The sequence below is a fragment of the Aulonocara sp. 'chitande type north' Nkhata Bay genome, linkage group LG17, assembly GCF_057382095.1.
Source record: "Aulonocara sp. 'chitande type north' Nkhata Bay isolate Kocher_YH1m ecotype deep benthic linkage group LG17, A_spYH_male_GT1.1, whole genome shotgun sequence".
Classification (NCBI taxonomy): Eukaryota; Metazoa; Chordata; class Actinopteri; order Cichliformes; family Cichlidae; genus Aulonocara; species Aulonocara sp. 'chitande type north' Nkhata Bay.
In genome coordinates, this window is record NC_141360.1 from 6,554,225 (window position 1) to 6,574,733 (window position 20,509).

General features: G+C 38.1%; 1 protein-coding gene across 2 annotated transcripts in view; it reads left to right on the forward strand.

The window, feature by feature from the left end:
• Positions 1–20,509, forward strand: part of jak1 (Janus kinase 1) — a 30,928-nt gene that overhangs the window by 516 nt on the left and 9,903 nt on the right. For both annotated transcript variants that reach the window (XM_086268201.1, XM_086268202.1), the window contains exons 2-14: positions 7,768–7,976; positions 9,341–9,464; positions 12,779–12,929; positions 13,312–13,475; positions 13,611–13,879; positions 14,636–14,751; positions 15,199–15,381; positions 15,844–16,001; positions 16,265–16,379; positions 16,866–17,064; positions 19,717–19,826; positions 20,091–20,243; positions 20,344–20,431. In XM_086268201.1, the coding sequence (XP_086124327.1) occupies positions 7,775–7,976; positions 9,341–9,464; positions 12,779–12,929; positions 13,312–13,475; positions 13,611–13,879; positions 14,636–14,751; positions 15,199–15,381; positions 15,844–16,001; positions 16,265–16,379; positions 16,866–17,064; positions 19,717–19,826; positions 20,091–20,243; positions 20,344–20,431 (2,032 nt within the window). In that variant the 5' untranslated portion in view covers positions 7,768–7,774. The remainder of the gene's footprint in view (positions 1–7,767; positions 7,977–9,340; positions 9,465–12,778; positions 12,930–13,311; positions 13,476–13,610; positions 13,880–14,635; positions 14,752–15,198; positions 15,382–15,843; positions 16,002–16,264; positions 16,380–16,865; positions 17,065–19,716; positions 19,827–20,090; positions 20,244–20,343; positions 20,432–20,509) is intronic.

The following is a 20,509-nucleotide window of genomic DNA, read 5'->3' on the forward strand; positions in this document are numbered from 1 at the left end:
GTTAAACTATAATTATATTATTTAAACAATACAGAAGTACGGTGAAGGATAAGTAGGCTTAAGGAAAGCGAGGACGAATTATTAGCATATGTATTACACAATTTATGTAATCCGATTTACCGTAATATACAAAAAGAGTCCATTATGTTCCATTAAACATTTAACAACATGTCAAGGAAAATCGTGGATTAGATTGACATGGATACTCTGTGTTTATGATTGTTATAAAGGATTTGGTAATAATGGTTAATCTCAGGATTTGTATCTGACAAAGTGGACCCAGAGGTGACTAACACAGAAAAGGCAGAATTACATAAAATGATTGGCTTCGGCATTTTTATGAATTGTATTCATTAGAAGAGAACAAACACATGTGGGATTAATTTTGTATCCTCCACATGAAATTAGTACACTACAGTCGACTGATCAGTTTATAAATCAAATCTACACGTTTTTTTTAAAAGACGTTTCTTTTCTTTCTTTTTTTTATAGCAAAATGACAAAGCCACTAGTTTCATCTTTTCAAATGTGATTATTTCTGTTTTCCTGTTTGTGATTTATGCTACTGCCGTTGTTTTGTTGTTGTTGTTTTTTCATTGTTGTAGACAAGACATTTAGCTTGGATTCTGGGAACTCGTGATGGGTCTTTCCCACGATTTTTGACGTTTTGTATAACCCACACAGTAGACCAGACAATTAACTGACGCAGAAGCCTTTGGTCCAGTGATAGTAAGTGAAAATAAACTCCTGTTTCAGGCTGGAAATGTCACATTAAGTAAAATAAAGCCACGCAGTGAAAGGTAAGTGGCTTTGAGGCTGACAGAGGTGGGCACATGTTTTTTTTTTTTATCCACAGCACACAAAAAAACACATAACCAAAGAGGCATGTTGAACATTAATTAGAATATAGTTCCTAGAGCTTTTCCCCAGCTGTACTTTTGGTCGAAAATTTCTTTATCAGATTGAACAAGCAGCAGATTTATCTGCAATGATAACCAAAAATGATGAATAGATTAGTGTAATTCAAAAATATTATTGATGACATTTTTTAATGTGCATACATATGGAAACGTGATCACAGTTGAACTTTACTTTGATATTGTTGATCTCGGTATGCCCACCTTTTGGTATTCACCCTGATATTTGACATCAAAGAGAAAGTTATGATGACTTTTTCTCCTGATAGCTAAGTGGCACTTTTGATGGTAATGCTTGACCATATTTGAGTTTCTCTGTATTGTTATTTAAGTGAGACACTTATGTAACACATTATTGATACCTAATTAAAAATTGTTACAAAATGGTCCTTCCTTTTTTTTCTTTTTGTTTTAAGTTTAGTTTCACTCATTACCTACTTCTTTTCTGTCTTATTATTAGTTTCTTCTGAAATCTTAAGTGCAGGTACTGTATGGTAAAGATTTAATTCTATTAATTCCATACTGATAAATGTTTAAAAAATGTGGTCTGGAATGTATTTTTTTCACCTTCTAAACTACATAACATAGGATTCAAAAATAATAACTAACCTATAATAAAAACAAAGTCTGTATCCCTTGCCATCCAATCACTTCGTCATGCTTCCATAAGTTAACAGAAAATAAAACAGAGCCAGGTTAATGAACAGTCTATGAAAATACTTTTATCTTTTGACTCATTGTGTTGTGGCTTAGACACAAGTCATATGATTATGACAAAAGTAACGGATTGAATGTGAATCATCTGAAACAGAAAGTAAAATTTAAGTCTTTCGTAGAATTGGGCACCACTTAAATGATCTTTTAATTGCTTGACTTTCCTTAGACCCTTATAATGGATTAATACTGCTGTCAGAACCCAGTACTTCTTGGTCTTACAGCATTAATAATTAAACTGTAATTGAGCTATAGCTAAAAGTTGTTGATCAGTAGACCAATTATTTGTTAACTGATTAATCATTTGAGCTGATTATAAACCCATAATGAAATGGGTGAGGAGCTAAAAAGGATTTTTTTTAACTGACAGGATAAACATAGGGGATCCCCAAAATAAGATGGATATTATTATCATTATTTTGAATTATGAAGCAAAGCTACTTTGTAGAGCCAACTGTAAACTGCAAATGAGCTGAATAGGTTCCCTTTAAAAAACTTGTCTTGGGCACCGAATGTACTTGACATTTGAATAGAATTCAACTGAAAAAGAAAGAAAAGGTATTGAGATGGTGAGAGAAACCACATCATCCGGTGGGGTGTGAGGCCCAGACTAGGGAAGGCAATTGTGTGGCCTGTGTACTCAGTCACAGGTAGGACCATTTGACTTCCTTTAGTTTGATTCTGATATAATAGGTTGATTCCAGCAGTCTACTGGCAAGCACTGGTTTACAAAATTTGTCCCATGAAGGACTTTGGATTTTGGTCTTTGCAAACACTGACAATGTAGGCTATGCTCTTATTTGCACGTGTAGCACTGGAGCTCCATCTGATAATCCAAGTAACATTTTAATTGCACTCCATAAAACTCATAAACACCTGTGCTTGCTTGAATGCAGCTATAGTACATGTATGCAACAGTAGAATGTCATAGGGGGGGAAAAAAGCTCTTTTTTTCCATTTTCACTTTCTTGATATTCACATGAATTTGTTCCCATGGTGCTTTTAATCCATATTTAAATCCATTTTAAATCAGACAGTCTTAGTTTTCAGTAGTTAGGGAAAAGTGACCAGTGATTTCATCATTTTGGATTCATTGTGGATGGTTAATGCATGAACTGTAAGTTATACAGTAATGTAAAGTGTGCATTTAGCGCCCTATGCTGCCTAAGTGATCCACACAACATTTCAAATGTAATTGAGTTTATAGGAACGTAAGTAAAAACATGTCTAGCCTGTATAATAGTCTGTATTATGTTGACCTGTGTGGACATATCACAGACATAAGGATGTCGGTGGGAAATGTGTTTTTCGTTATACAACATATACTTGGGGAAATCAGGAAATGGTTTCGTCCCATAGTTTGTCCACCTCCAACTCTGTTGTTCGTAATACTTTGAGCACAGGTAGCAAAGTATGCATCACATGCTGAGCATGTCTTGACATTAACTTTTCTAACAAATATCTTAACTACATTGCCTCATCATTTTCCACATTCAACAGAACTCGTCAATACCTGATACAACGTGAATAGAACTCACTTCTCCAATAGAATAAGAACCTGAATTGCAGTTAGAGGAGTCCCGTCAAGCACTTTGCAGATATATTGCTAGTGGTTTTCACACATGAATCATATCAGGGCATTGCTCAAAGTATTCCTTTCTCAGTGTAGTGAACAATATAGTTTCCTTTAAATGTGTTACTCTTAGAAATGCTGGAAAAAAAGAACTGTTAATTACTTTATTGTTACACTTGGACACACGCGCAATTGGACTTTGTATTTGGGTTGGGAGTTGGGAGGTTAATGGCAGTTTAATGGGATTGGTTTTGACTTTTGCATTGTCACACATAGATGGATAATGTTGAGAAAGGTTAGGGCTACAGTGCTTGTGTCAAGTATGACTCCTGTCTGCAGAACATCACAGGGGAACATTAACGACAAGGCTGGTGGTGACTAATACATCCACTGTTGCAGCTTTAAAGACACATTCTGTCTTTTTTTTTTCTATGAAAATGTGGGCACAAGTAGAGGCATTCTTTGTTCTGACTTTTGTGAAGACTTTTAATTTTAACTACACCTCAGAAAATTCAGCTTTTACTGTCAGACAATCGTAACATCATAAACTCTTCCAAGGTCTTGTTTTGTTCAGTGAAAAAAAAATGCTTCAGACATAATGTAGACGTGAAGTTACCGAGGGAACCAGCGCTTAACAATTTGTTTTTTCAACTGCTGTGGAAAGTAGTGGCGTAATCATTGCAAAAGCCTCATCGAACTGGTGTCACAAGTTTGCTGCCATGTCATTTGTGTTTGCTTTATGATAAACTTCATGATAAACTGTGTTTATCATTAGGATGAACTTTGTTTGTTGTAAAATGTATTTCTCATAGATACATCTTATGCATTTTTACATTTTAATATGAAACAAAAAAGGGATAGTGACTTTCTAAAGTACTGATGATAACTGAAGTAATAATAATAATAATAATAATGGATTGCATATATATAGCGCTTTTCTAGGCACCCAAAGCGCTTTACAGTTCCACTATTCATTCACTCTCACATTCACACACTCAGTGCTCAGAGGAACACTGCCTGAGTTACAAATAAAAAGAATGAGTCATTGAAATTCTCTTCTTAAGAAACTCAGCTGTAACAGTGATGAAAAGTGATGAGAAATTATAAGTGCTAGATGAAAGCTGGTGTAGGGGAAACAAGCTTAATGCGGGGGATATGGCATTGAGTGGAATTATTAAACACCACCACCAATAATAATAACAGTAATATATACGGATATGAGCTTGATAGGGATATATAGCGTTAGGAGGTCAGCATTATGAAGCGTAGCCCTAGAATGATTAATAAATGGAAGTTTTTCTCTTTTAAGTAGCTAAAAGAAACTTTAGAAGGGAAATTTTCTCTAAATAGAGGCTACAAAGAGACTGAGACGTAAATAGATAAACAAACGCAATTAAATGTTAAATATTTATTTTTAATGCTACAATAAAAAAACAAAGAAATATGATTAACGAATGACTCTGAAACGAGAGCATGCAGGGAAAAATGTGCAGCATAGTTGATAAATGCAGCAATACAGTGAATTTTTAATTGTATCAATACAGAAAACTGAGTTAACTGAGAACAAGGCTAGTTATGGTACTGCTGTGTGCCTAAGCTGGGTGCTGAGTTGTGGTGAGGTGGGATTGCTGGAATGTCAGCTTCTTGCAGGATGTTGATATCTCTCGGTAAACAAAAAACTCAAAGTTGCTCAAGCTCATCATGGCGTATACGTGAAGTATTGGCAGCAAATTCCAGAAACCAAATATTATTTTGTGCTTTGCTCCTGATGACCTTTTTGTTCTTAATTTGTCAAGTGAGGCTTAATTCAGTCTTTAAGGTTAAATTCAAGTTTGTCTTTTTTCCAATAATCGTTGCTCCCGTGCCTGGGCTTTTATGCAATATTTTATTTAGAAGTGTGTTGTATTCCATGCTGAATAATAGTTAATTGTTTTGTTAATTGTGTATGTTGAGAGCAGAAGTTCTTGTGGTGAAAAACTGACAATCAGAATACTTTAATAATCACTGAGGAAATTATGTAGACAAACAGTCTAAGTACTAAGTAAAGGACAAAGAAATAAATAAGAAAAAAGTGCAAGTAAAGAGAAAAAGCAGGAGCAACTGAAACAGGCTGCATGCTGGTTGATGTATGTGCACTTGACTCAAGCATTGCATGGTTAAAGCCCTTCCCCACTTGCTGTACGGGAATCTGCTAGAAAGTGCTGTGATTTCAAATCTCGTGGCTCTCTGGGGTCTTAAAACACATACTCTCTTGGTTTGTTGGTCTGCTTCTGTAGTGAGAACGTGTTGTCCTGTTGGAAGATGTGAAGAACATCCAGGCCACCTGGGTTGGCTGGAAGACTGTTTACTTAGCCTAGCAGGGTGAAGGACACTGTCTCAGCTGAACTCTGGACACGCACACACATACATATACACTGATATGCACACACTCATCCCCCTCCCTTTCCAAACGCCTTCGACGCTTATTCCCTTCCAATGCTGACGGTGGATCAAGGAGACCAGCGCACAGGCTGCAGGCCCGGATGTACTGTCTAAATCGGCTGTCTCTCACCCTTTACCCACCCCTGTTGCTTGTCATGTGTTTCTTTGGCGTATTTAGAGTTTTTTTTTCATGTGCAGAGGTGTTTTTTTCTGTTCTCAAACTGATCTCCCTGTTGAAGCTCAGTCTGGGGGGAGTTATTTTTTTTCTCCTTATCTTTCCTCATGTGGTGCATTTTCCATTGTTATACCTCTGTGACCTGTCTTCCCCATGTGATGTTTGTGTAATGTATGTATGGTCAGAAGGGTAAGTCGGCGCTGGCAAAGGTCGGCAGCCTTAACCCAATTTCCTTCGGGGTCAACCTTCAGGATCAATAAAGTTTTATTGAATTGAATTGAATTGAATTGAACATGTCATAGTAGTGGTTCTCCTGGGCTCTGCCAACATTAAATAATCTATATAGCACGTAGACCATGTTGTTCAAAAAAAGAATTGGTGAAAATGTGACACTTTACATTTTAAATCCTAAACCTAACCTGTTCTGTTCAGCACATCTTATTATGATAGGCATGATTTCAACAAGGTGCTAGAAAAATTCCTCAGAGTTGTTTGTTCTTATTGACATGATTGCATCACTCCGCTATTGCAGAACAGTTGATTGCAAATCTTCCGTTCCACCACATCCCAAAAATGCTCTATTGGGTTGAGACCTACTAGTAGCTGTGAATGGCATTTGTGTACAGTGATCTCATTTTCATGTTTGGGAAATCTAAATGAAATGCATACATGGTGGTATATACAGGGATGGACAGCAGCAATACTCAGGTAGACTGTGGTATTTGAACAACGGTCAGTTAGTAATAATGACCCCTAAGTGCACTAAGAAAAGAAAATCCCCCACACCACCACTAGCAGCAGCAGCAGCCTGAATCTTTGGTTTAAGGCAGAACGGAAGGTTTTCCAAATTATGACCCAACCATCTGGAAGTTGCAGGACAAATAAAGGCTCACAAGACCAGACAGCATTTTTCCAATTTCCTATTGTCCAAGTTTGGTGAGCCCTGTGAATTGTAGCCTCAGTTTCCTGTTCTGAGCTTACAGGAGTGGTGCCCATTATGGTCTTCTGCTGCTTTAGCCTGCCAGCTTCAAGGTTTCACATGTTGCTCTTCAAAGTATGCTCTTTTACATACCTTGGTTGTAACACGTTTTTATTTTAGTTACCGTTGCCTTCCCATCAAATCGAAGCAGTCTGGCCAATCAACACTGACAACTACAAGACACTTCTGCAGAACTGCCACTCAATGGATATTTTTTCTGTAAACCATAGACATGGTTCTGTTGAATATAAGTAATTGTCAGCCCAGCCTATGTGATATAAACATCCATGCCACTTAAGTCACCTTTTTTCACTTTGAACTTGAGCGGTTTGTCTTGACTGGCTGACTTTAAGACCAGGTTGCTGTTGTGTTCAATAACGTTATATAATTACTTATGCTGTAATGGGAATGACTGTTAAGTAACTGCAAAGTTAGTTCTTGTGGTGCTCTCAAGCTTATAATGATTTTATTTAGTAATTAGTTTAAGATAGTGAACTTCCTTTAAGGCAATACAACTAAGTAAGAAGAACTAAAGTTTGAAAAGCTGTGACCATTAGTAGAATATTGAATATAATTGAAGTTTTCAATGAGTTATCATGTGACTATGGTCACAATGTTATAGCATTAGAGCTGCCAGAGAACAAAAACTGTATATTAAAATATGTACAGAGTAACACATTACAAAATAACTAAAATATTAATTAGATTAAATATTATAGTTTGAATATGTGATCCCTGACAGTGGCAGAGGATGCAAAATATCTGTTCCTCAACTAGAAACAGGAAATAATCATTAGGAACCTGTGGTACATGAAGCTTGTATGAGTTGCCTGTTCTTCATTCTGTCAGCACAGTAAATTTTCACAGTTTTCCTCTCCACAGACCAAAATTTTAAGAATTTCCAAATGTGATTCTAACATTCCCACTTCCTACCCCTACCCCCTTTTTTCTGTTTTTATTTTTTATTTTTTTAATTTCACTTCTTTAGGGTCTGAATGCCAACTTTGTACGTGATGGAGTTGGGCAGGCAACTCTGTTTGAAGATGAGGAAACCTAGGAAACCCCAGACTTCTTCCTCACCTGCTTCCATTAAAGGCCTGGAAATCCACTTTTACAGACTTGACATTGACCCACTGAAATACCCAAAAGGCCACTACACTGCTGAGAACCTCTGCGTGGACGCTGCCAAGAAATGCTGTAAGTGGCTGACTTGTTTACAGAATTGTCATTTGCCAGTTCTTTGATTTAATCTTTTCCTGTTGCAGTAATTAAGAGTGTATTTTCCTTTTTTCTCTGTAACTGAATATAGTATATAGTAAAATGGGTTATCCAGATTCAAAAGACAAAAGCATAAAGTTATTAATAATGATTAGCTTTAATCTTATACCTATTGCGTGCAATCTTACATATGCTGACTGTCAAGTTTTAGATTTTGTCAAAATCAGAAAAGTATATTAAGCAAAAGTACACTTCTTTTTGTCTCTGTTTAAAAATAATAACAATAATAATGGATTGGATTTATATAGCGCTTTTCTAGGCAGCCAAAGTGCTTTACAATTCCACTATTCATTCACTCTCACATTCACACACTGGTGGAGGCAGCTACAGTTGTAGCCACAGCTGCCCTGGGGCAGACTGACAGAAGCGAGGCTGCCATATTGTGCCATCGGCCCCTCTGGCCATCACCAGTAGGCGGTAGGGTAAAGTGTCTTGCCCAAGGACACAACGACCAGGACAGAAAGAGCTGGGGATCGAACCGGCAACCTTCCGGTTACAGATGAGCTTCCCAACCCCCTGAGCCACAGTTGTGGAACCAGATTATATTCGTTGTCTCTTAAACAGTCTCATTGCCTTTACATGTATGCACATTTATTTCTCTAACTAAACAATAATACTGTTAGCTGCCTAGCTTCCATTGTCACAATGGTGGGATTTCAAACTTGATACTGAGAACCAGGAACATACATGATACTTTATGGAACTTTGGTATTGAAAGGTACCAGAAGCTTCAGTTTTGGTGACATCCAGACAAATGTGAACAATGTTTAAATGTGAGGCTGTAAGAAGGAGTAAGAAAGATATCAATATCATCATTGCAGCTTTTTACCTGCAACAACTCACTTTCACCCAAGTGTGAGGTGAAAGTAAAAACATATGAAACATACGAAATAAAAGCTGTTGTTGCTGCTGTGCAAATGTAGCTCTGTAGTGTGAAATGTCTCCCAACTGCTGTCCTTTTACTGCCAGCTTCCTCCATGCTATGTTAGCACTCTGGCTAACAGCCAGTACTCTGCTGCCGTTGCATGGTGTAGTTAACTAAATAGAACTGAATTGAATAGAAATGCTGTAGATCAGTGCATTGTCTCCAGTATCTTATCCAGCTATTCGGGATCCAACCAGATATCTGATCCAGATATCAGACTGGCACATCCCAAGCAGATTGTATTCCATATCTCTTAAACACTCTCTTTAAACAGGCTGTAATCCTCTTCCAATGTCATTATTCTAATAGCCTGACTATTGATCCCCCCCCCCCTCCCCCTCTGCTTTCTGTCTCTCAGCTATCTCTCCCTTGTGCCATAACCTATTTGCCCTGTACGATGAGCTCACTGGCACTTGGTATCCCCCAAACTACGAGTTCGAGGTCACAGATGAAACCAGTATCAAGTTCCACTATCGCATGAGGTAAGAATGATGTCACGGCAGCAAATGAGCGCTCTGGAGTAGGGATGGGTACCGATATCCGGTGCCATTATGGCACTGGTTCTGACATAAACGGTAGTAACCAGACCGAAAAGCAGCGCACATTTCGGTGCTTGTTTTTTTTTTTCCTGAGATGTCATACACTTTGGATTCTAGCCAATCATTTTACCTTTCCAAGGATAGTAGGCAGGCCCAGGTACGTACGTTCTTTTAGAGCAGAGCTACAGATCAAAAATGACCAAGGTGATGCGGTCAAAAGTCTGGCTGTACTTCACAGCAAAAGATGCAAACTCAGCAGCCTGCAACAAGTGCTTTAAGGTGATACTGTGCAAAGGAGGTAACACCTCAAATCTGATGAAACACCTGGCGACACATAGCGTTTTTTTTTTTAAAGCCGAGAAATGCACCGTATTTGATAGCTTGCTACAAAACCTCACACCGAGCACATCTACTGCGGGTGTGGTAAATCTCCATTAGTGAGTTAGTGCGTATCGCCTCGTGCGTGCGGCTGGACGGTGCTTATCATTTTGCAGAAATAAAATAAAACCTAAACGATACCCATCCCTACTCTGGAGTTGAATACTCTAATTTTTTATCATATGTGAATTGTTTCCTGTATTGTATCAGAGGGTGTACATTTCGTGATACCAGAAGAGAATACTGCAAATAAAGTTAAACACTGCCAGGCTTTCTTTGCTTTAGTTGACTTGATAAATCTAAAACCCCAGCAGGAAGCAACGGGTTTCACATTATAAACTTTCTCTGTAAAGCAGCACAATTTGCTTCAGGCTCTGTGCATACTCACATAAAAAGGGGCATTTCATGGGTCATTCATGTTAATTATTTTATTGCTGAAAGTGCACTTGGGGCTATTGTTGGGTTTTTTTTGTTTTGTTTTTTTCGCTAAGGTGATGACTGCACATTAGAGCTCTGAACTGGAGACATTTAAAAATGAAATATTATTGCCCCATAACCTGACAAAGAAGATCAAAGGGAAATTATTTTTATTGACTGAACAGGTATTCTTAGCATGTGTTCTGTATTATGCAATGCAACACAGTTTGTAATTAATTCTATGGTTCTATTAAGGTACAGCTTAACAGTTTTCACATATAAAACATATTTCCCCTATAGCGACTCGACTGTATTTAGAACATGCCGTAAATGAAAGAGTCAGCTTGTGCTTTCAGCTGATTTTAAACCGTAACTGGTCAGGGGCAGGTTAACGTGGTCTTTCGCAACACATAATACTCTGACTTTAAGCTCGACATAGTTTGCTAAGCTGTAATCCCTCCTAGCTAATATGAGGGACTTGGTTGGGTCCCCTGACAACCCCCCTGATAACCAGCTAGGACAAGTTGCATACTGTATGATGCTCCGAGCCCGATAAAGCCTGACTCAAGAGGTATGGGCTAAAAAGCGAGATTATAGCTTACATCTCAGAGCATCATGCAGTATGCAACTTGTCCTAGCTGGTTATCAGGGGGTTGTCAGGGGACCCAACCAAGTCTTTACAGGCCAGACAGAATATTAGGTGCTGGAATCTGGGCATTGCAACTCAGGCAGAAATTAAAGACGGGAACCTTGACTTGCCTCCTCCTAGCTAGGAACACTGTCAATTAGGTATGGAATCTCTCCTCGCTTGTTGGGATAGAGCAGTGGTTCAAACTGTATTAAAGCAACCATGTCCCAAAAACCCAAAGACACTATTAAGACTAAATTATTTTGTTTCACTTTTGTTTAGCACAAGCTAAGAATTCAGACTTCTGGATAGGGCAGAATTGCTTCCTTATATGGTTTTTTCTGTACTTGTAAGCCATTCTGTGTGCTCTGATTTAAAACAAAAACTTGTCAGCATCAGACATTTTTTCATAAATACGAGTGCTCTTTAAGTAAGACGATAGGATAAGATATTTCACAATAATAGAATAGAATAAAAATGTCTGGACCAAATGATATATTTGTGATTGATTGGGGAGTTTGGTCATTTCTGGATTACAGCTTTAGTTTTTGCAGCGAGAATTTGTTGTTACTGTGGCGTGTTTTGAACCCCAAATTGAAATGAAACATTTGTTAGACCTTATTTAAAAAAAGAGAAAGGAAAGCCAACACAGGACTCAGCTGAAGGTCAAGGTGAGTGAGGGAGTTGTTTTGCTGCTCATAAAATAATATAGTCTTACAACAGCTATAAAAGGAACTAAAAATAGGAACAGAAAGCAGTTTGTTCTACCATTTCGCGTGATAATGGCAAAGTATTGCAACAGACTCGACCCAGTGAAGAATACTTCAGTGAAGAGTTTATTTTGCCAGTTTTTTAAAACCAGTAAAATAATGCCATATTTGTACTTGACTCTACTACCCCACTGTACTGTGCTACTCACAACTTGAGTAGCATGTCATGCAAAGAGGAAAAAAACCCACTGTGGTGTCAGTTACACTTCCTCTTTATCTGTGCTCTGTTTTGGCAATAGCTAGTAGAGGGAAAATCAAGTGTACATAGAGCCTAACTGTGGTGCATATTTTGTGTATGAGCTTCTTGTATCAAAGTGCAGCCACCTAAAAACAAGTGAGTTATTATGATCATATCATGATATGAACATGGTCTAAACAAAGCACACACAAAGATAAAAATACCATCAGGATAGATTTATATAAGGTCAGAAAGTAGCAAAACAGAGCGTAGATGCAGATATTTTTTTTAAAAAGTTGTAATATTAGAGAATATCGGATGGCATATTTGACAGTATTAATATATCAGTTTGATCAGGTTTTATTAAATTCATGACCTTTTATTGAGCCCTCATTATTTGTTTTATTACTTCTTACTCTTCTTTTCATTCATTTTTCAGTGTTGCTTTGATTTAGGTTACTACTGTTTTGTGCATTGCCCTTTGTCTATTGTTGTTCTTTGAAGGATGTAGACAGATACATGGTGTACACGTATTTCCTCTGTAAAGCACAGGCTAGCTTTAAAATTGCTTCGTTTCAGAGAAAACAGGAAAACGGGTCAAAAAGTAAAAGAAAAAAAACAACAACCAAAAAACCAAAACCTCAAACCTGAGATGGTGGTGTCACTGCCCAGCACTGAAACGCTAACTGGAAAGTCAAATGGAGATGACAGATTAAAAGAGTAACAGAGTAAAAGTCAGCATGGACAGTTTTACATTTCAATCACTCATCATCAGTAATGTGATGCAGACCCACATAAAAAGAAAAACGAAGAAACCAAAGCCATAAATTCCCTCATGTGTATTTATGCTGTGCTGTTAACCAGTCCCCTATCTCTCTGCTGTCAGGTTTTATTTCAGAAACTGGCATAGCTCCATTGAAGGAGAGCCGTATGTCTGGAGGCACTGCATCAGTAAACTCAAAGGAAACAGCCCACAGAAAATACCAGAGGGAACACCGTTACTGGATGCTGACTCCTTGACTTACCTGTTTACTCAGGTTTGTGCTTGCAAGGTTTAGTTTAGACCCTGAATTATTATACTGGTTTTTGTATACACAAGCTTTTACCCATTTATTGTTGCATGTATCAAGAATATAATATCTCAGATCACAGAAAGATCCACTTTGACTCAACTTAACATTTGAATGTTTTTGGTGTGTTATTTTCTTCTTAGTTTTACTTTAAAATCCCATGAAAACACATTATCAATGAAAGCTCATTTTAAAACAACATCAGCTGGTACTCATGTTTTTTTTTTTTTTGTTTTTTTGTTTTTTTACAGTGTGTACAATCAGTTTTCCATTAGAGTTCTGTTATGATCAGATGTGTTTGCTGTTTGTCTGATTATCTGCTAAGGATAAATGTATATTTGTTGCACAGAGCCAAAATGACTTTCAGACTGGCGTAGTTCCACTCAGGAGCCCCCAGTCAGAGGCAGAGCAACATGAGATAGAAAACGAGTGTTTGGGCATGGCTGTGCTTGCAATCACTCACTACGCCATGAACGAGAAAATGCCTCTGTCCACTGCTTCCCATGAAATCAGGTAACACAGCTTTTTGATTATTGCCAAAAAAAACGACACCTACTACTAAAATACAGACAGCAGCACAGTGTTTTATTGTATTGACAAAAATGTTTATGCATTCTGTCTTGATCCCCTCCTCTCCCCATTTCCCAGCTACAAACGTTTCATCCCAGATTCGCTGAACCGCAACATTAAGCAGCGTAACATTCTGACACGGATCCGCATCAACAACGTGTTCAAGAAATTCCTCACTGAATTCAACAGTCGCACAGTAAAGGACAGCAACATCACGACATACGACCTGAAGATCAAGTACCTGGCCACGTTGGAGGGTCTGGTCAGCAGCATGGGCAGCGAGGTTTTTGAGCCTTCTTCACTTAGTGTAATTCAGGAGGGAGACTTCTGCAATGGAAGTTACTACGGTAAGTAACTGGAGTGGTGAGAAGGTGCTAATCATGATTTTAGTTTCCCAGGGAGTGTTCCAGATTTGTGACATACAACAGCTCAGGTTGTAGAAAAAAGCACCCTGGCATATTATTTTTTGACTTCCAGCATGACCCAAATTTTTCAGAAGATTTTGAGTAACGAAAGATTCAAACAGTTACTGAGTTAATCCCTGTTAGAGTTTGAGACCAGTCAGGGAATAATACATATAATGAGGAAAACTGTAATTGCTACTCTACCACAAAACTGAGATAACGGCTTGTCTTTACTGTCCTCTGACAGTAGTTTAATTAGCTGCATTGATCTATAGTTGGCAGTGGTTTGGTATGTTTACATGTAGGCTCCCTGTGGTGTCCCACTAGCAGATCTGCAAGAGAGAGAAAAAAAGGTTTGCACCTTGTTGACATCCAAATATACCCAAGACACAGTGAGAACTTTTGCAATGGCTAAAAAACAAAAGTGAAAGAGGATGTTTACACATTGTAACATTAACCCACTTATTACTTAGTAGACCACACCCCGTACTTTTCTAAATAACATGTGAAGATTACAAACACTATAGGGCTGATTACTGAAAGTAATCTGGGGATCTGAGTTTGTTTGTTTGTTTTTCCCTTTTAAACATAAAGTCACCATAGTTAATAACAGATTATTTTGTAAACAATCTTTGTGTAAAATGTTATGTTTCTATGCAACTACTACAATATACGTTTGCTATGTTTACCTGTTTCCAGGATATTATAATCAGAGTCTAGGACACGCTCAGAGTCAGAACATGGAGGCAAGCCGTGACATGCAGGTCCTGGTTACCGGCACCACTGGTATTTCCTGGAGGACGAAACCCACTACAGTGAGTAAAAACCTCAAGGGCCTTTAGTTTCACAATGGTAAATTGAGTAGCAAACAAGTAGTGGACAGATCTCTAACCTGTTATTTGAGAATCCCAGAGACGGCACACCCATTTAATCTGGCCTTAATTTATAAACAAATGAGGAAAACTTAACTTACTGGTGGGTGTTAACAAGTTCATACAAACTTCAGTAAGTTAGGAAATGTGTGCAAAATTGATAAATGTAATCAGTGGCTTTAATAGAAATATTAAATGTTAAACATTGTAATATTTAAAGTATTTTAGTAAAACATTTTATTTTAACATCGCTTAATCACTCGATACATCTCTGATGCACTGAGATCTGTTACAGAATGTCATTGAGACTTTGAAAAGGTGATGCAGCATTTTCAGATTGGCTAAGAAAAAATTATATCCGTGTGTTTGCTTTGTTTGCTTTGTAAACAGTCGTCTGTGGCCTGTAGAGAAAAAGGAAAGTCAAAGAAGAACAAACATGATGCAAAACAGAAGACTGACAAAAAGAAAGATGCAAACGAAGGCTGGGTGGTCTTCTGTGACTTCCATGAGATCACGCATACTGTCATCAAAGAGGCGATGGTCACCATCTATAAACAGGACAACAAGAAGATGGTGAGACTAGTGTGTGTGTGTGTGTGTGTGTGTGTGTGTGTGTTTTTCCTTTAGTGTTTGCTCAAATGCGTACTTAAAATTTTAAAACTTTTCATTTATAAGTAAAACCAGAAATTGCAATTAAAGTGTTATTAATAATATCTTAAATAAGAATTGTATAAGGATTCATTGTTGAGAAGCCCTGTAGCTTGTTTCTTGCATTCTCTACATTGGTTGTGTTTTTGTTTTTGTATTGTTTTTTTCACCTGCCAAATCAAAGATGGCGCCTCGCTACATTTTATTAGCCATGACAAATTATTTTATCATACTTAATTGTGAAATTAAATTTGAGTTTGTCATTCATCACTGCTCATACTACAGGGCTCGAGAGTGCTGTGGAGTGTTTGTAATAGCTGCTACTTTGATTACTTCTTCCCTTCCTGCTTTCCTTCATCACTCTTTGGATGTCTCTGCACTTTTCAGGAGCTGCTGTTGGATACAAGGGCAGAGGCTCTGTCCTTTGCAGCCCTTGTGGACGGGTACTTCAGGCTGACTGTGGATGCCCATCACTACCTGTGCAAGGAGGTGGCTCCGGCTTCAGTGGTACACAACATCACCAATGGTTGCCACGGACCCATCAGGTTTGTACTGGCAATTTTATTTGAGGAGGATGAGAATGTGCCACATGCAGTTTTATCAAACAAATTCATCATTTGTTGCATGTCATGTTACTGGACAAGGTGATTAAGTCACATCGCAGGCTGAAAAATGTCAAAGTAGAAGCTCCTATAAGAACCTCCATCAAATTTTCCTTGTAGCTTAATATTTCTGGGATATCTTGATTGAACAGCTGTCTCCGGTCAGGTCAGTTAAATCAAATGTCTCGTTGTTTTTCTTTTTGCAGTACGGAGTACGCCGTCCAAAAACTGCGCCAGGAGGGCAATGAGGAGGGCGCCTACATCCTGCGCTGGAGCTGTACTGAATACCAGTACATCATCATCACTGTGGTTTGCAGTGAGGTACTATAGATCTACTGATTAACTGACAAATTCACAAAACACTACTTACCTAAATTTTATTTACTAATTTTTAAATGAGAACAGCAATTTTGGGTTGAGGGGACCACTGTAGACCTCAAATGTATTCAAGCACACAGCCATCTTTGTTGGTCTCTGTTAAATTTCTACAAGCCTGTTTGCCATTCAAAAGCTTAGGAAAAATAATTGAAAGCTGAAGAATTAGCGATTGTTAAATTCTGGCGCCCTTTTCCATAGTTTGTCGGGGTTTTTTCTCTCTGCTTTCTTCTCTTTTCTCTCAATCTCATGCGGTTGCAGCAGATGGCTGTCCTCCCTGCTCCTAGTTCTGGCTGAGGTCTTCTCCTTTTAAAAGGGAGTTTTTCCTTCCCACTGTCACCAAGTGCTTGCTCATAGAGGGTCTTTTAATTGTTGATTGTTGATAAAAGAACTACTTGTTTAAAATGAAAAAATTGTTTATTGTTCATCCAGATTGACTTGAGGGAGTCTCGTCCTGTGCGCCAATACAAGAACTTCCAGATTGAGGTTACCCCCAGTTCCTTCACTCTACACGGCACAGATACATCACAATCCACTCTCAAGGAGCTGCTTGAGCACCTGGAGGGCCAGAATCTGCGTAGCGACAACCTTCAGTTCCAGTTGGTCCGCTGCTGCCCCCCACAGCCAAGAGGTAAGCTTAATGAAAAATAAACAATGGCATTCACAGTAAATGAAGACAAGCTCACAGCATTGCAAATTTACATTATTATTTTCAAGACAAGAATAATAACACAAACACACGAATAGGAACTCTGCATTTTACATCCGTAAATTGACTATTTTTAATGCACAGTCTTACTGCATATGGTAATTTTAACAGTGTTGAATTAATGACACAATAAAGTAATTTCACTGGTTCACAGCAGGTTTTTTCATACATATTGTACATGTAAAACATGTGGCACAGTTAAGCCCATGCAGTGTGTTCTTTTCTCCATCATCATCATCATAAAAGGCAAACTCCAACTTTAATACTGGGTAGGATCAGACATACAACAGATTTTCGACCTATAAAGCTCAGGGAAACAAGTCATTCTTTTTCAGTGGGATATAAAGCTAGATTTATATTTGTTTTCAGGATATATTGGCATGATACCGCAATTATGAAAACTGCGTGTCATCTACTGACAATAGACAAAAATATGAGCACAGACATGAGTAACGATCAGTCTCTTTTGCCAAGATTGGTGCAAATTAGCAGGTCAAAAACTTAATTAGACCTTAAGAGAAGCTGGTGAAAACACAAAAACAATGTCAGAATGTTTGAAATTTATGGAGACTGCATGTACGATTGGTGATTATTGCAGCTGGTCTCTAGATTAAGCTGACTCAGGATGTGAAGAAGAACACTGAGCAGTCTTGAGGAATGGCAGCCCGGAAACTTTACCAGTGGGACACATCGTTGTGTGCCTCAACTTCACAGGGTGTTTCAGTCTTTTATCACAAGCTATTCTGGCATTTTTAAGTTTCTTTTTACCTTACTTGGTTATGTTTCGGGATTAGTAATCTGATCTAGAATACAATATAAAAATTGTGGGACACATAATCAGCAGTGGACCTTGGATTCATTGGGGGTTTCGGCCATTATCACTAGACACCCTCATCCAAGGAGGTCCTGCCCGAGTTATATCAATAATTCAACGTGCATTTCCCTTTTTTTTTTTTTTTTTCATGGGTGACTCACAGCCACCTTTTGGGCAACAAATCATTGTAAGATTGAGACGTAATTCTAGCTCATTCTAAGTCATAATAATGGCTTAGCTTGAAAATTGGTTTCGGATGTTTCAGAGCTCTGTGAGTGTGCACTGCTGAGGAACAATGAGCAGTGGCTTTGGTGCTTTCTGACACGTTCTTCATGGACTACTCTTTAAATAGAAATACTTAATTACTTAATTACTTTAATTTGAAATTTGTCATTGCAGCTTTATAGTGAATCCCAACAGTATATTTTTTTTTACATCAAAAGACAGTTTTGCACTTTGTGCAGACTCTAAGTTGTGGATTGCTGTTGAAGTTTAGGTGACTCACTGAGAGTGAAGGGAAGCAGGTCTGGTCAGGTGTGTGTGTGTTTGTCTCTGTAAAATGGTGTCAGAGAGGAAGAGAGTTGTAAATGTGGGTTTCCGGAGCCAATCTAGTGCTCTTGTGTTTACTTCACTCAGGGAAAGGTAGAGCCATTTATGCATGGATGTGTTGGGCTGCTTGTGTTTGTTCAGGGTGTTGTGGTTCAGACAGTCATCTAAATGCTGGCTGCTTTTGGTTAGTCTTTGGTCGGGATGAGCTTTAGAGGAAGACAATAGACAGAAGTGCTGTGTTGTCTCTGCTAAAATATTTATAAGGTGTTACACAACGCTCTGTCTACCACAATAACACCCTTATATGCTCACTTCCTGGGAACAGCATGCAGTTGACTTATTTATTGTTATTTTGGCTCTATGCAGGTTTTTGTTTATCTGTTCTGACAGTAAGATAAATTGTGAAAAATGCTGCAGGGTTTAAGAGTGGGTGAGTATGTGTTGCTTTGTAAGTATCTAGATTAAGGCGAGGTTTTAGTATAGTATATAAAATATCTGATGGGACATGTGGGTGCAGGCTGTGTTTGGCTTTTAGCATGAAACCCAGATTGCATGTTACAGAATAGTGCTCGAGATGCTCTCCGAAATGATGGAGCACAGATGCTGGGTTTTTTCTTCCCCCTTAAACCACAGTGCGTTGGTTTTGTCACAGCAGTAGACACCCACAAACACACATGCATATAGGTAACAGGCACAAAGATACATCTTCACTTGTTCCTCCCACATGTCTCTGTATACACAAAAAATAAACTGAATCAGTATGGTAGCCGAATACGAATATCTGTTCACGTCATTGCCACATTGACGTAATTGTTGAATGCCCGTTTTACCACATTTAAACACGGTTCTTCTTTCATTCAGAACGCCAGGGCCTATATGATCATCTGTACATTTGTAAAATACAATACTTCACTGTAAAAAGCATTCTTGCTTATACTTTTAATGTTATTGGATATTTGTATATTTTGATAATAAAGGCATGGTAGTTTTATCTTATTAAATATCAATAATATGTAATATATTAAATATATTAAAGCATCTACAGAGGTAGATTTAAAGTTTTCTAAACAGAATTTAAAATGATAAATACAGAACAGACAGACAGGCCATTTTTATATGAGGGCACACAGTTGTTCGCAAAAATAAGAATCTAAAGTATATCTTTTTAATATGTAATGCTTACAATCAAATCTGTTTTCTTTATGTTACAGAGATTTCAAATCTCCTCGTGGCCACCAAAAACAGAGCAACAGCCCCTAAGAGACACATGCCAGGCAATCAAGTCAGCTTCCCACGCATTCTCAAAGAGGACATTGAACAGGTACTCCTTCTCTCTTCTGTGTTAGTTTCCTTTTTTTGTTTATTCTTTAAATAAATCAAAGAATTACACTTTTTTACATTATTTTAAATGCATTCCGTCGCATTTTATAGTCCGGGCTCTGTTTTTTTTGTATGTGGAAATGAGAGTTACGATGTTTTTGAAAAACCTGTAATAAAATGCTGCAAAAACCTTTCTTGTAGGAGGTATACTTTTGCTTTAATACTTTACACTATAATCTTTTGGGCTCTCTGTTGTGTCAACCAGGAGGAGCACCTGGGTATAGGTACAAAAACCAACATTTACTCGGGCACTCTGAAGGTGAAGGGTGAGGAGGAGGATGATGCAGGATATACATCCTTCCAGGAAGTCAAGGTGGTCCTAAAGGTGCTGGGTTCTGGACACAGGGACATCTCCATGGTGAGCTCCTAAAGATGTGGAACATCCCAGAAAATTCCATCAAATTGTATCTATCCTGTAACATCTAACCATACTGAAATGTTTGTCTTTCTGTTGAAAGGCTTTTTTTGAAACGGCCAGTAAGATGCAACAAGTGTCCCATAAACATATTGTGCTGCTCTATGGAGTGTGTGTCCACCACCAGGAGAGTAAGTGCATATTAGAAGCGGTGTGGTTGTCTAATGAGGTTCTTATTCCTGTGGCTAAGGTTTTTGACACCTTTCTCT